Genomic DNA, 16,594 nt, shown 5'->3' with positions numbered 1-16,594 from the left:
TCATTGGATGACAGTTTTGGGTTTAAATATTAAAAATAATTGTATATCACGTATAACAAAAAACTGTTTTGAACATGTTTCAGTAAATTTAAATACACTTAAAATTACTTGTAAGCCAAGAAAACTGGTTGGAAATATACAACTGTAACTTTCAATATCCGATGCATTTGAAATGTTCCTGATTAAAATTCAAAGTTATGTTTCACAGTCTCTACGAATTACGTAAACGTTAGTAATAAGTTTTTAAAAACCCTGGATCAATGCAAGTATTGTAAAAGCCGTTAAAGAAAAAAATAATTTGTACAAAAAAAGTTGTTAAGCGGCCTAATGATGTGAATTTAAGAAATAGGTACAGGATTATTAAACAACAGTTTAAAAAACCAAATAAAGCGCACTAAACAATTGCATTATTCACATTGTTATAGAGTCAAATAAAACCAATACAAAAAAACAGTGGAAAACTATAAAGGAATTAGTAGGGGATAAAGTTAAAAACTCAGGTGTAATTCTGGTGAAAAACCACAATGATATTACAACTTCAAACCCGAAAGAGGTGTCCAACATTTTGAATAATTTTTCTTTTGTTCAATTGCAGTAGACCTGAGACAAAACAATAGAAGCAGAAAACACCAATCCCACTCGTATGAATTAGTTGTCACCAAAAATATCTTCCATACTGTGGCAATAAAAGACTCGATGTTTTTTGTATCCGACTAATAACAAAGAAAATAAGCAATATAATAAAATCTTTAAAAAATAACAAAGCTCCTGGTTTTTGATAATATTACACCTGTTATCATTAAAGAAATATCCGAATCAATTACAGACGTGCTAGTTTATTTGATAAATCTTAGCTTGTCGACAGGAGAGTTCCCAAAAATTTTAAAACATGCGGTAGTCACTCCACTCTTCAAAAAAAATGACAGATCAGATCCTGGCAACTATCGACCTATTGCGTTACTTTCAATATTTTCTAAAATACTCGAAAAAGTTGTTAAGGTGAGGCTAGTGAATTTTCTTACAAAACATAGTTTTTATAGTAAAAAACAGTATGGGTTCCAAAGTAAGTTAAATACAAGTGCTGCCTTATTGGACTTCATGTCTCAGGTCTACACAGGCATGAATGAAGGAAAAGTGTGCGCTGGACTATTTGTCGACGTCATGAAGGCGTTCGATACAGTGGATCATCGAGTACTTTTTAAATAGAATGCATGACGCAGGCATCAGGGGAATTGCTTTGCAATGGTTTTGTTTCTTATTTGACAGATAGAACCCAAGTAACTAGAGCTAAATAAAACTTTCAGTGAAGTAGGTAAACTAGGTATAGGGATACCCCAAGGATCAGTTTTTGTCTGGCCCTCTTTTTTCTAATTTATATTAATAATTTGTTGCAATGGTAATTTTAAGGGCAAGATTGTAGCATTTGCGGATGATACTGCTTTATTTTATAAAGCAGACTCACTAGCACAAGTACAACTGAGTATGCAACATGATGTAAATGCTTTAAGATGGTGGTTTTCTAATAATTTCATGGTAATGAGCCCCTAAAACCAAATACTTATTATTTAACTTATGTAGAAAAGTATCCTTTATTTCACCTGTTAAATACCATGTTTTGAGTTGTCCATTCTAATAATTAATATAGTGTGTAATTGTTCAAACTTAGAACAGGTTGATAGTATTAAGTATCTTGGATTACTGGTTGATTCAAAGTTGAAATTGGAAATCTCATATAGCTGAAGTTAAGTCTAAAACTAGTGAAGTATGTTAGACTTTTTTATTCTCTTAGAACGGTATGCTATACAGGATTGGCTTAAACAAGTTTATTTTGCCTTTATAAATTCTAAAATTGAATACGGTTTAGAAATTTGGGGAGGAACTTATATTACAACCCTCAAACCAATTGTTACTCTGCAAAAAACATTTCATAAGAATAATAAAATTTAAGAATAAAATGGAGAGTTCAGCTCCAATTTTTAGAGATTTAAATGTGTTACCGATAAAAAAATCTGTATATCTATAAAGTATTAAAATCATTTTATAATCAAAGCAGCAGTTTTTACAATGCAAAATTCACATTATAGTCAGAGAAGAATAAACGTTCAAGTTCCGAGACCCCATCTAACCTTGTTTAAAAAATTCTATCTCTTTTTTTAGGACCAAAGTTTTTTAATTGTTTACCAGAATATTTAAGAAAATGTAAAATCAAAAATAAGTTTGTTAAAATGCTTCGGGCATGTTTTGTTATTGGAAAGAAGATGTAGACAGGTTTTACAACACTATAGTATGATCATTACACTTTTAAATTGTAACTTTATATTATAATTTACTTGAAAATCTGATCAACATTTCACATATATTTCCGTTTTATGTTACTTTTTTTAGAAGTTAATCTAGTTATAGTTGTTTAGAGTGTATCATTACGAGGATCTGGTAGGGCAGTCCTTTTTTTCGAGTTGCTGTTTCTTTATGTGTACTAGTGTAATTCCCGAACAGGTATTTTGTTACCTCGGGCTTTATTGTTGATTTTAGGTTAAGATCTACTGTATGTAAAATGTACAACTGACAACAATAAAGAAATTTTTTCATTCATTCATTCATTCATTTTGTGATTTAGGTGTCTTTGATCTCAAAAAAATGCAGAGTTTGTTTTTATCATCTTCACTAGCAGCTTTCTTTTAAGATGGACGTAGATGCCCGGACCTGGAGTCAAGTCTATGACAGTATCAGATTTCAGATCCTGCACTAATTAGAAAGTGAAACAGAGCTTAAATCGGAATTCGCATTGAATCCTTCCTACCATAGCAATGTTATATGTATAAAACTGAGAATAATACCGTTGTATCGCACGCCTTCTTGGTAGAGATATCAATCAAACACATGGTTGGACAATGCACTAATCAGAATGAAAGGAAATGTGACTCACATAGTTGAAGACCATGATGCACACCAGGTTGATGGTGGCAGCAGTGGCTGGAATGATAACAACGGAGTATCTTGTGGCGAGGGAGTTGTCTTCCAGTAGGCTCAGAGTAGTCAACATGGACATGCGGTACAGCACCACTCCAAATACTGCTGCAATCGCCAGAGCTGTCTGCAAAATCCACACAATATAGTCACAATGCAGTTGATGGAGAAGCAGAGTATACAGGGAGTTGTCTTCCAGTAGGCTCAGAGTAGTCAACATGGACATGCGGTACAGCACCACTCCAAATACTGCTGCAATCGCCAGAGCTGTCTGCAAAATCCACACAATATAGTCACAATGCAGTTGATGGAGAAGTAGAGTATACAGGGAGTTGTCTTCCAGTAGGCTCAGAGTAGTCAACATGGACATGCGGTACAGCACCACTCCAAATACTGCTGCAATCGCCAGAGCTGTCTGCAAAATCCACACAATATAGTCACAATGCAGTTGATGGAGAAGCAGAGTATACAGGGAGTTGTCTTCCAGTAGGCTCAGAGTAGTCAACATAGACATGCGGTACAGCACCACTCCAAATACTGCTGCAATCGCCAGAGCTGTCTGCAAAATCCACACAATATAGTCACAATGCAGTTGATGGAGAAGCAGAGTATACAGGGAGTTGTCTTCCAGTAGGCTCAGAGTAGTCAACATGGACATGCGGTACAGCACCACTCCAAATACTGCTGCAATCGCCAGAGCTGTCTGCAAAATCCATACAATATAGTCACAATGCAGTTGATGGAGAAGTAGAGTATACAGGGAGTTGTCTTCCAGTAGGCTCAGAGTAGTCAACATGGACATGCGGTACAGCACCACTCCAAATACTGCTGCAATCGCCAGAGCTGTCTGCAAAATCCACACAATATAGTCACAATGCAGTTGATGGAGAAGCAGAGTATACAGGGAGTTGTCTTCCAGTAGGCTCAGAGTAGTCAACATGGACATGCGGTACAGCACCACTCCAAATACTGCTGCAATCGCCAGAGCTGTCTGCAAAATCCACACAATATAGTCACAATGCAGTTGATGGAGAAGCAGAGTATACAGGGAGTTGTCTTCCAGTAGGCTCAGAGTAGTCAACATGGACATGCGGTACAGCACCACTCCAAATACTGCTGCAATCGCCAGAGCTGTCTGCAAAATCCACACAATATAGTCACAATGCAGTTGATGGAGAAGCAGAGTATACAGGGAGTTGTCTTCCAGTAGGCTCAGAGTAGTCAACATGGACATGCGGTACAGCACCACTCCAAATACTGCTGCAATCGCCAGAGCTGTCTGCAAAATCCACACAATATAGTCACAATGCAGTTGATGGAGAAGCAGAGTATACAGGGAGTTGTCTTCCAGTAGGCTCAGAGTAGTCAACATGGACATGCGGTACAGCACCACTCCAAATACTGCTGCAATCGCCAGAGCTGTCTGCAAAATCCACACAATATAGTCACAATGCAGTTGATGGAGAAGCAGAGTATACAGGGAGTTGTCTTCCAGTAGGCTCAGAGTAGTCAACATGGACATGCGGTACAGCACCACTCCAAATACTGCTGCAATCGCCAGAGCTGTCTGCAAAATCCACACAATATAGTCACAATGCAGTTGATGGAGAAGCAGAGTATACAGGGAGTTGTCTTTCAGCAGGCTCAGAGTAGTCAACATGGACATGCGGTACAGCACCACTCCAAATACTGCTGCAATCGCCAGAGCTGTCTGCAAAATCCACACAATATAGTTACAATGCAGTTGATGGAGAAGCAGAGTATACAGGGAGTTGTCTTCCAGTAGGCTCAGAGTAGTCAACATGGACATGCGGTACAGCACCACTCCAAATACTGCTGCAATCGCCAGAGCTGTCTGCAAAATCCACACAATATAGTCACAATGCAGTTGATGGAGAAGCAGAGTATACAGGGAGTTGTCTTCCAGTAGGCTCAGAGTAGTCAACATGGACATGCGGTACAGCACCACTCCAAATACTGCTGCAATCGCCAGAGCTGTCTGCAAAATCCACACAATATAGTCACAATGCAGTTGATGGAGAAGCAGAGTATACAGGGAGTTGTCTTCCAGTAGGCTCAGAGTAGTCAACATGGACATGCGGTACAGCACCACTCCAAATACTGCTGCAATCGCCAGAGCTGTCTGCAAAATCCACACAATATAGTCACAATGCAGTTGATGGAGAAGCAGAGTATACAGGGAGTTGTCTTCCAGTAGGCTTAGATACTGCTGCATTCCACTTATCGTCACATTAATATGATTGGCAAGAGACAAGTGGGTGGATTTTCAATTTCCAGTAATTATAAAATTCTGTAGAAGATATTTTCAGTTCATCTACAATGTTATTTTCTTCCCACTTTCAGATAAGAAATTGTTTTTGGAAAATAAACCATTTCCTAAATGCAACAGTGATGAAGTTTCACAAACAGATCAAAAGTTACCAAGAAGTGGTCCTCAACAAGCAGACTGTGACTACTCCTCCAATGCTCATTCATACAGTCTCAGTTTTACAAGAATACTTCTTGATAGTCGTCCATTTCTTAGTCACGATTATAGGTTTAAAAACCTACACAAAGTTTCCTGGCTCAACAAAACCTGTGCTACAGTGTGTCTGATTTAAAGAGAGATCTATAAAAAGACATTAATATTAGACAATAGACAATAGACAAATTCTTTATTTACAAATTCTTTATTTACAAATTCTTTGAGAATTGTAACTCGTCAAAATTTGTTACAGATCATATAAATACAATTGCGTAGTTTACAAACAATAAATTTACAGGTAAATGTCCAGTTTGGTTGTTAGTTTTGCTCTCTGTTCAGGTATTCTTCTAACGAGTAGAATGGATTTTGCAGCAGCCACAGCTTCACCTCCTTCTTGAATTTTGCCGCACCATGTCCCTTCAGGTCTTCTGGCAGGTGGTTCCACAGTTTTAAACCCATGTAAGAGGGCTTCTCCTCAAATAGAGAAAGTCGATGCCCAGGAAGATGAAAATCTGTCGCTCGTCTTGTGTTGTAATGATGTGTGTTACATCCTCTGGGAAAACCTCTCTCGTGCACACAGGTTACTGCCTCCAGCACGTACAAGGATACAACCGTCAGAATTGAGAGGTTGATAAAAGCTGGTCGACAACTCTCTCTTGGCTGTAAGTCAGCAAGTGTTCTCACTGCTTTTTTCTGTGTTACCAGCACACGTTGGAGATTTCCTGCAGATGAATTACCCCAGACCAGGAGACCATAGCGAAGGTTCGATTCAAATAAAGCAAAGTAGGCTGTTTTTGCAGAGGGTACATCACTTATTGATTTTATTCTTTTAACAACATACAGTCCAGTACCTAATTTCCTGCACAGGTTGTCAATGTGCGTTGTCCATTTGAGATCTTCATCTATTGTCACTCCCAAGTACTTTGCCTCTGATGCTGCTTGGACGTTAGGCAGGTGCACAGTTTGTTCCTTTTTTGGGCCCAATATGAGTTGCTGGGTTTTAGCTTCATTAACTACCAGGTTATTAATATGGCAGTACTGTACCGCCATGTTCATTGCAGTGAATGACTCTATCTCCAGGTTTTCTGGGGTTCTATCGGCTAAAAGTAGAACGGTATCATCTGCATACATCAGAGTTGTAGCAAATTCATCTAAGTACTTAGGTAAATCGTTCGTAAATAGAGTAAAGAGTACAGGACCCAGAACTGATCCTTGGGGGACGCCCCTTAGAACTGGAAGTGGACTGGATCTGATGTGTGCAATTTTATTGTTTTGAGTATGCCGGATTTCAACTACCTGTTCTCTATTGGTTAGGTAACTCCTGAACCACTCAGCTTCAGTGCCCCGTACTCCCATGGTATTTAGTTTGGTCAGCAGTTGTTCATGGTCAAGGGTGTCAAAGGCTTTGCTTAAATCTAAGAATATTGCTGTTGTTGTATTTTTAGCTTCTATTTGATCTATTACGTATTCAATAAAACTAATTAAAGCTGTCGATGTAGATTTATTTTTGGTGAAACCGTGCTGTTGATCAGTAAGCAGATTATTGTATGTCATGTAGTTTAGGAGACGATTAAGCACAATCTTTTCAATATCTTTAGAGAATGTTGAAATTTGCGAGATTGGGTGATAGTTTGATGCTTCAGACTGATCACCTTGTTTAAAAATGGGGATTACTTTAGATAGTTTTAGTTGATGTGGAAATCTACCAGATTGGAAGGACATGTTTATTAGAGTGGTTAAAGGGTAGGCTATTTCATGTTTACAAGCCTTCAACAACTTTGGTGAGATTTCGTCAATACCTGCAGAGACTTTAGCTGGCAGTGAGTTGATCGTTTTGATGACTTCTTCAATTGTTGTGTCATAGAGATAAAAAGAGCGAGTGTCAAGCTGCTGAATAGGACTTGGAGTTCTGTTCTTTAGAGGGTTGTTGTTTAAAATAGCAGAGTCAGCCATGGTCGTAAAAACAGTGTTGAAATGTTCCACAATTTGCTGAGGATCGTTGATAGTTTTATTGTCAATTTTAAGTTCTTTCAGTCCTACAGACGATTTCTTGGTTCTTCTTTCATTATTTATAATATTCCAAAGGGCTTTAGTTTTATTTTCTGAACGTGCTATTCGGTCGACCGTTGACTGACGTCTGAGTTCTTTTATCTTCAAGTCATAATTCTTTTTCTTAGTAGCAACTAAGAAAATAAAAATAAAATTATGTATACAAAATATTACACGATTAATACCAGACTGCAAACACTACAATTTAACCATGGCATGCTATAAGAAAAGTTTTCTTGAAATACACAGTGCCATTTATTAGAGCTGAACATTATGTGTAAGGTACCCGTTGAATATAAAGTAGTCACAGGTATTGTTAGTCAAATCTTGGACTACGTGGACAGATAGAAGTATTCAACAATATTGTTATTTAGCAGTGTAAGGGTGTGCATGTAAACATGTATTTACTATTGCTACTTACTATTCAGAATTACATAAATAAATAAAATATGAATATAAAAAAAATTATGTACAAAGCTAGCATTAAATGCATAACGGGTGCACAGTACACAGCTCCAAGATAACTCACCAGTAGGATGACCACGGAAAAGGAGAGGCACATGGCTGGTAGACGGCAGGTTAGGAAAGGAGCATACGGCTCCTTAGCCCCCGTAATGACATTGATGCGTACTTTCTTGTGGCGTATCCTAGCCAGCCGAGCAAGGTACTGCGGCCTCGGGTGTTCCGACTGAGCCGTGTAGCCTGTCAGACCCCATCGGTGCGCGATGGACGCGGAGTACCGCTTCCACAGCTCCAGGAAGAGCGTTGCTGCAGCCAATAATAACTGTTTCAGCTGATTTTGTAATATTCTTGCTTATCAATTCATAAGTTGAATTTGTTTAACAGGTAGTTGTGCAAGTACACCAATTTTCCTCTTCTAATTAATTTGAATTATGAATGCTCACAGAGAAATTTGTCCATCAAAATTCACCTCAACTCACCCTAGTACCAATATGAAAAATAATGTTGAAATGAGTTTGGCTATCTATAATTGATTGTATTGGAAGATGTTTCTACACACAAAGTCATTGAAGGAAAAAGAAAGATATGCTGGACCAGAGCTGGGGACAACGGAAGCAGATACCTCCAATTTTAATCTCGGACCAAAAATACTATGTTTAAATTTTAATATCTTGTTAATACTGTTTATAAACTATGAATTTCTTTTGTAACTATTACAATTTAATTATTTTAATTTACTCCAATATAAAGTTAATTTATCTTTTCTATATTATTAATTTTAACATTTGCATTTGATTTGACGTCCATAATCAACGATAAGACTATTACGAGAATTGATTTGTATGTATCCGTCCTCCAATTTGCCGCCAACTCCTTTGAAATTTAAACTGCGTAATGTCGATCTGGTACAAAATTAAAAAATATAGCTTAGACTTTGTTTCAGACAATTTTGTGTACCAATTGTCTCATCTAAAGCGACAAGTCTTTTAAACGTTTCTTGTACTGAACTAACTAAGTTATGACTCACCCCAGAAGGACATGAAGATGGCAAAGACGACTGTGACAGGATTGTCGAAGAGATATGTGATGCGGGCATAAGTACAGGTATCCGACAGTTTCCAGTAGTCGCAGGTTCGGTCGCAACGGGGACACATCACAATGTCCTCCGACTTGTCGCAGATATCTGTACTGCACAACATATCATGAATTTACACTGTAAACTTGTCGCTAGTGAGGAGCTAAGGCTTAAGAGTTCTTGTGCACTTGAGGTTGGCAACAATCATGTTCATGTTGCTCTCTGTAATCTAAAACTAATTGGAGCCAAGAGCCAATATGCATTGTATAAGTACACAATCATGTTCATGTTGCTCTCTGTAATCTAAAAACTAATTGGAGCCAAGAGCCAATATGCATTGTATAAGTACACAATCATGTTCATGTTGCTCTCTGTAATCTAAAACTAATTGGAGCCAAGAGCCAATATGCATTGTATAAGTACACAATCATGTTCATGTTGCTCTCTGTAATCTAAAACTAATTGGAGCCAAGAGCCAATATGCATTGTATAAGTACACAATCATGTTCATGTTGCTCTCTGTAATCTAAAACTAATTGGAGCCAAGAGCCAATATGCATTGTATAAGTACACAATCATGTTCATGTTGCTCTCTGTAATCTAAAACTAATTGGAGCCAAGAGCCAATATGCATTGTATAAGTACACAATCATGTTCATGTTGCTCTCTGTAATCTAAAACTAATTGGAGCCAAGAGCTAATATGCATTGTATAAGTACACAATCATGTTCATGTTGCTCTCTGTAATCTAAAACTAATTGGAGCCAAGAGCTAATATGCATTGTATAAGTACACAATCATGTTCATGTTGCTCTCTGTAATCTAAAACTAATTGGAGCCAAGAGCCAATATGCATTGTATAAGTACACAATCTGGTTTTCTTGAAATCGGAAGAGAAATTTCCCCTAAAAACGAAATAGGTCGTCAGCCGTTACAGTTTTGGTGGAGGTTAAAATGGGAGGGTATCAAAAAAGAAAAAAAATCAAAGATAACTTTCACCAAAATAATATTTTATATACTTTGCCACACTTAAGATTAACCATCAGACACATAAATAAAATGTTAAATCCAGCATAAGACAACCATTTACAGACCCTTGCAACTGGCAAACTTCAGTCTTTTATCTAGTTGTCTGATAATGTATAACTGTTATTTACAAGTCTGGTGGTAAGCTTTTAAGTGTATCAAGTTAGGAAAAATACAACCTGAGAAAAAGTTATTTTTTTGTATTTTTAACCTTTTTGATGCTCTCCCATTTCCACCTCCACCAAAAGTAGTATGGCTGACGATCAATTTCGTTCTTAGAGGAAATTTCTTTGTCAATTTCAAGAAAACAAGGATGCATGCTTGTGGCTCTCGACTCCTAGACTAAAAAAGGCTATTAAGTTATGAATCTTCTATAGCATAGCCTATCCTCCGTTTTAATTTTCATTTTTGAGTCAGTCATGTTCAGTTTGTTATATCAGGAAGAATGCATTGCAAGAGAATACAGTTCTCGTTCTCCAGAAACTGAATATGTTCCTGACTTGACTTTTCTACGAGTTTCAGTCATCGAAGTAACAAATACTATATCTTCTCTTAAATCCAAACCGTCCTCTGGAATTGATGAAGTGTCCTCCATACTACTAAAACACTGTAAGGAAGAAATTGCACCTCCACTTACATTCATCATAAACCTATCTCTCACCCAAGTAATTTTTTCCAAAGCATTAAAACTCGCAAAAGTCTTTCCTAAACTCAAAAAGAATTCGAGCCCCTCAATCGATAACTACCGCCCCATATCCCTCCTATCAACAATATCCAAAGTAATTGAGAAAATTGTCTTTGTCAGACTCTTGAACCACCTGACAGTAAACAACATCATCACAAGCCAGCAACATGGGTTCCCCAAAGGCAGATCAACAACTTCTGCCATAATAAATTTCACTGAGCTTGTGCTGAATGAAATAGAGGAAGGAACTGCCATCAGTGCATTTTTCCTGGATTTCAGTAGAGTGTTCGATTGCTTGGAGCATGATCTTATATTAGAAAAGATGAAGAACATGGGGATAAGAAGGATCTCTGGAAAGTGGATGTCAAGTTATCTAAAAGGCAGATCACAAACAGTAGAGATAGCATATACATTAAACAATACATTTTATAAAACTAGATCGCCACCACTTTTAATTGTCAGAGGTGTTCCCCAAGGCTCAGTTCTTGGACCAATGCTTTTTATTCTGTTAACCAATGACCTCCCAAAATATCTACATGAGTTCTGCCAAGTCATGATGTATGCTGATGACACAGCCTTGCAGGTGGCCGAGAAACAAATACCAGAACTTGAAATATCTTCTTTTGTAGCCCTGGACATGGCAAAGCAATAATGTCACCAAAACAATCTTATATTAAATGAACGCAAAACCCAAAAACTGAACTTAGGAAGAGCAAGTGCAGTAATACATGGCTTGCCAGATATTGAATTGAAAAATGAAGCTAACTACCTAGGAATCATCATTGACAACAATCTAACCTGGACTCCACATGTAGACTAACTCTGCAGAAAGCTCAGCAGTAGCCTATTTGTATTAAAAAGAATAACAAAAATGAGCAATCTGGACACAGCAAAAAAACTGCTTATTTCTCACTCTTTGAAGCACATCTAAGATATGGGTTAGTGGTATGGGGAAACTCTTCCATCGGGAATCTCCAACGGGTACTAATACTTCAAAAGAAAGCTGTGAGAACATTGGCAGGACTAGACCCAAAGGCTACTTGCCGGCAATCTTTTCAAAATTTTAAAATTTTGACTGTGATATCTCTGTTTGTGACAGAAGTGATCTGCTATGCTGTCTCACAGAACATTACAAGGCTGGGAGAAATGCACCATTACAACACCCGGAACGCCATGAACTATGCTCTGCCAATTCATCGCCTTGCTTTGTAAGAGAGGAAGCCAAGCTATGCAGGACCTGAACTCTTCAATATTCTTCCAGACCATCTGAAAATAAACAGTGGACAGAAATGCTTCAAGAAGAAACTTCAAGAATGGTTTCTACAGAGGACATTTTACTCCCTTGAAGAATTTATAAACTGGAGGAACCAGTGCTTAAAATGGTTTATCCACTGTTTTCTACATTGCTGACTAATATCCTAAATTATTACCTTTACCTACTTGACGCCAATTCTGTAACTCTATGTACATGAATAAAGAAACTGTATTGTCTATTGTCTCCACAGTCCAGAAAAATGCAAGACAGCCCACTCAATGCTTCTGGAGATCCTGGCTAATAGTTACTTACTAGTTATGTAACACAGCTTACCCAGACAGATATGAGTATCAGCCAAATTACTCAAGTGTGGAACTGGGATGAACCCTACTTATCTCTTATGTAGTCCAAAATCTGAGTCACTAATGTAAGGTATTAGATTAGATAGATTTAGTGAACTATGTTGTTTCACAACAATACAAAGCTAGTCCAAAGAGATAAGCTTACACAAGTATTGTTTTTTGAAAGTGACATTAGAAAACAATCATTTATTTCATAACCAACATGAAGGAGCTATTTCAGAGTTCAACAGACAATTTCCAATTTAAAGCAAGAATAAAATTTCACAGTCTTTACATAACTGGTTTACGCTGAATTGCTGGCAACGCATAATGAAATTTTTATTAATTATATTTGATAAGTGACTTTTAAGAACTGATTGTGTTGCAATCATTCGCTCAATAGCAAACAAGACGCTATTGTAGAATTTACACAAATAACACTCGCGAGAGGGAGAAAGATGAGAGGCTAACTACTCAAAAAAAAAACTGCTTAGAAAGCAATGGGTTTAGAATTTACTTTGGACCACTTAGAGCTGTCTCCATCCTGGATAGAACATAATAACTAAATAAGATAGTAGGATTTCTTCGAACATTTGCCATTGTTGTGTTACAAAAAGAATAATACTATGTTTTGAGGATTGAAATCTACCCTCTTTTTCAGGAATCAAAACCCCTAATACATAAAAAACTTAGTTACTAAAAAGTGCAGCAACAGACTGCCACTCAAAGGTATAGTTAAGTGATACGTCCTCAGTGGTACGAGAACAGCATGAAGTAAGACTGGAGATCCCTCAGGGGCGGTCTTACTTTCGAGGCCGTACGGGTAGTGGCGACCCCGAGGTACCCTAGCTAATGCTCCAGATCCCTTCTCTTCTTGTTCTGGAGGCCTATGGCTGGCACACTTTTCTATGTGTCAGCCTATCTCTCTTCTTCACTCTCTTCTATCTGAGGTAAAGTTCCTCAACTCTTCGATCTAGTTTCCCTTTCATTTCTCCCACTAGGGGCCAAGCCACGGTGGAACAGCGTAGGCCAGGGCTGAATGGCTGGTGGCAAACCAGTCTTTACTATGCGGACTCTGGACACCGGCGACCCTCCAGTTTCAAAGCAGCTTACCCAGGCATGCGGGGCTCTGTCTGGGTTGACCTTCCATTCCCTAGCTTCTCGTGGGAACAACATGAAAAGAAACAAAAACAAAAATCAAAACCAACCAACCCTTGAAACAGTTCCTGAAGCTGTTTCTAACCTACCTCTTCCTACTGAGGTAGCTCCTGAAGCTACCTCGCACATACCACCACCTGGCAACACAACTCAAGAGGTTGTTATGCCAACATCCCTACCTTCTCCTCAACAAAGTGCGTTAGGAACACAGGAGGTTCCATTACACACTGAAGCTCCCATACATGGCAAGGCTTTATCTGAGGAAGGCAGTACAAGCGCTGAGGAAGCAAAACCCCTTCAAGATATAGAAGATCAGCTCCTCAACAGCCCAAGCACTCCCATGTCTACAGGTACGCTGGATGATGCCACAGAGCAACTCGGCAACCTCAGAATGAAGAGGCCCAATCTCACCACTGCTCAAAGAAGAGAAGCACTAAAGGCTAAACTTCTTGAAAAGGGTGAAGCTTTTGACCCTTCCAAGTGGAGGAGGGGGAAAAAGAAGAAGAAAAAGAATCCAGAACGGCAGGAGGTCTCAACTCCGGGCCCAACTGCGGGTACCAAGGCGGGGGTGGGGTCGGCCAAACGCCCCAGAGGCACCTTGGTCACCCCGCCCTCCGCTGAGGGACCCGCAAAGAAGGCTAGGAGGGAAACCCAAAAGCCCGAAGCCCACGATCCCGAGGCCTCTGGTAGCACACCCAAGGCTACCTACAGAGAGGTCGCAGCGATCAAAATGGCCATAGCCCTCGAAGGCTACCCGGAAGCGAAGCTTAGTGCAGAGCAAGGAGAAGCCATCGAGGACGCAATTATGGAAGAAATCCAACCCCTGGAGGATGGTTCCGTTCCATCGTTTGCGGGCACCTACCTAGAGAAAGGTGTTTTAATTGCTTCCTGCATCAACGAGCACACCAAACGTTGGCTGGAAGAAGTTATTCAAAGAATAAAACCTCTGGGAGATGACATCTCTCTGAGAGTGGGTCTGCGTAAGGACATCTTGAGGTCCACTAAGGTGTTTTTCAGAGCTCACCCGAAGCTTCTGAAGAAGACACCTGAAAAGGTACTTGAGATGTTCAATAAGCAGAACCCCAACCTGAATGTAAACGAGTGGAAAATCCTTCCATCCAAGCCAGACCCGAAAGGTTACGGATTCGTCTGCTTCCTGGACGAGGTCTGCTACAAGGCTGTGAAGGCTTCCAACTGTAGAGCCAACTTAGGACTCTGGCAGGTCTCAATTGTCTCCTCGACAGTCAAGGACAATGCCACGAGTTCTACAAATCAACCTCCAGCACAGTAGGGCTGCCTCGGCAGCCTTCTGCCAGTTCTTCCTCCAGGAGGGATTTGATCTGGCATTGATTCAAGAACCATGGCTTCACCAAGGGAGAGTGGCGGGCCTAAATGAAACCAAAGGTAAGTTAATTTACTGTACCTCTCTAAGGAATGTCAGAACCTGCATCCTGTTGAAGAGAGGCTTGGATTTTCTAACCCTCAACGAATTCTGCTCCAGAGATCTCACTGTGGGCACACTGACCTGGAAGAATGGAGGCATAGTACAGAGCACAATTGTAGGCTCCGTATACTTGCCATATGATGCCAGGGAACTCCCTCCATCAAGATACCTAGAGCTCCTGGTGGAAGAAGCACAAGCCAGACGTCAACAACTTCTTCTAGGTTGTGACGCCAACGCCCATCACTCTGCTGGATGGGGCAGCACCAACACTAACCCCAGAGGTGAGGCACTTTTACAATTTCTTCTAAGTAGGGACCTATTTATATGTAATAAAGGTAACCGCCCTACGTTCGCAACACGAATTAGACAAGAAGTTATTGACATAACAATCTGGACACAAGGTATACTTGGAATGGTTGATAAGTGGCACGTAAGCGAAGAGGCCTCATTATCGGATCACAGGTATATCCGCTTTAACTTGCAAGATGAGGCTGCAGAGGTCCTCTATCGCAATCCCAGGAGGACTGACTGGTTGGGATATAAGTCTGACCTTCAGTCACAGTTGGGATCGGTAGGCGGAAGGGTGCGATGCTTCACAGACATAGATCAGATAGCTTCTGACCTGCAGAATGCTATAATCAATAGCTTCCACGACAATTGCCCATTGCGACGGGGGAAGAGTCGAACCAATACTAAGTGGTGGACTGCGGACCTCGCTCGCAAAAGGGCTAATGTCAGGAAGCTGTACAATCAATGCAAAAGGAGCCGTATCTGGGAGTCCTATCATAGAGCTCTAACAGAATACAGCCTAGCAATTAAAAAAGCAAAACAAAGTTCCTGGAGGCAGTTTACACAGAAGGTAAATGAGTTAAGCGCGGCAGCTAGACTGCAACGCTTACTAGCCTCAAGTCCAACCGGTCACTTGGGATCTTTAAGGTCCCAGGGAGGTCAACACACTTCCGGGTCTAGTGATAGCCTCAAACTTCTCCTTGAGACTCACTTCCCTGATTGTATCTTTGAGAATGACGACACTGGAACGTCTGGTAACCACGAGGCAGGCTCACGGCCAAGAGCTTGTCGTGGTAGCTGGGCCATTGCCAGAAGGATTGTCACTCTCTCTAAAGCCAAATGGGCAATTTCTAAATTTGCCCCTTTCAAATCTGCAGGAGGGGATGGAATCTTTCCGGCCCTGCTTCAACAAGGGCCGGAGAATCTCCTTACCCTTCTATGTGAACTATTCAGGGCGAGCCTAGCCTATGGGTACATACCACAAGTCTGGCGTCTCAACAGGGTGGTCTTCATCCCTAAAAAAGGGAGAGCGGACTACTCTGTCCCTAAATCTTTTCGTCCCATCAGTTTATCTTCGTTTCTACTGAAAACATTAGAAAGACTGGTGGAGAGGCACCTGAGAAAGGGAGTTCTCTCAGACACTCCCCTTCATCGCAACCAACATGCATACCAGCAAGGCAAATCCTGTGAATCAGCACTGCACCAACTAGTCAGTAGGATTGAGGATAGCCTGTCCGCCAAGGAATTGGCATTGTGCACCTTCATAGACATTGAAGGAGCTTTCGACAATGCCAAATTCACTGCAATGGTAAGTGGAGCACAGCGACGTGGCCTCGAGCCAGCTCTGTGCCGGTGGCT

The 16,594-nt window shown here is 40.0% G+C and overlaps 1 protein-coding gene across 1 annotated transcript in view; it reads right to left on the bottom strand.

Moving 5' to 3' along the window:
• LOC124367391 (anoctamin-1-like) overlaps positions 1–16,594 on the bottom strand; it is a 102,821-nt gene that overhangs the window by 45,191 nt on the left and 41,036 nt on the right. The window contains 3 exon segments of the mRNA XM_046824168.1: positions 2,927–3,094; positions 8,031–8,269; positions 8,991–9,151. Of these exon segments, the coding sequence (XP_046680124.1) occupies positions 2,927–3,094; positions 8,031–8,269; positions 8,991–9,151 (568 nt within the window).

The sequence above is a fragment of the Homalodisca vitripennis genome, chromosome 8, assembly GCF_021130785.1.
Source record: "Homalodisca vitripennis isolate AUS2020 chromosome 8, UT_GWSS_2.1, whole genome shotgun sequence".
NCBI lineage: Eukaryota > Metazoa > Arthropoda > Insecta > Hemiptera > Cicadellidae > Homalodisca > Homalodisca vitripennis.
Note: the sequence above shows the minus strand (reverse complement) of the source record. Positions and strands in the feature narration are given on the sequence as shown.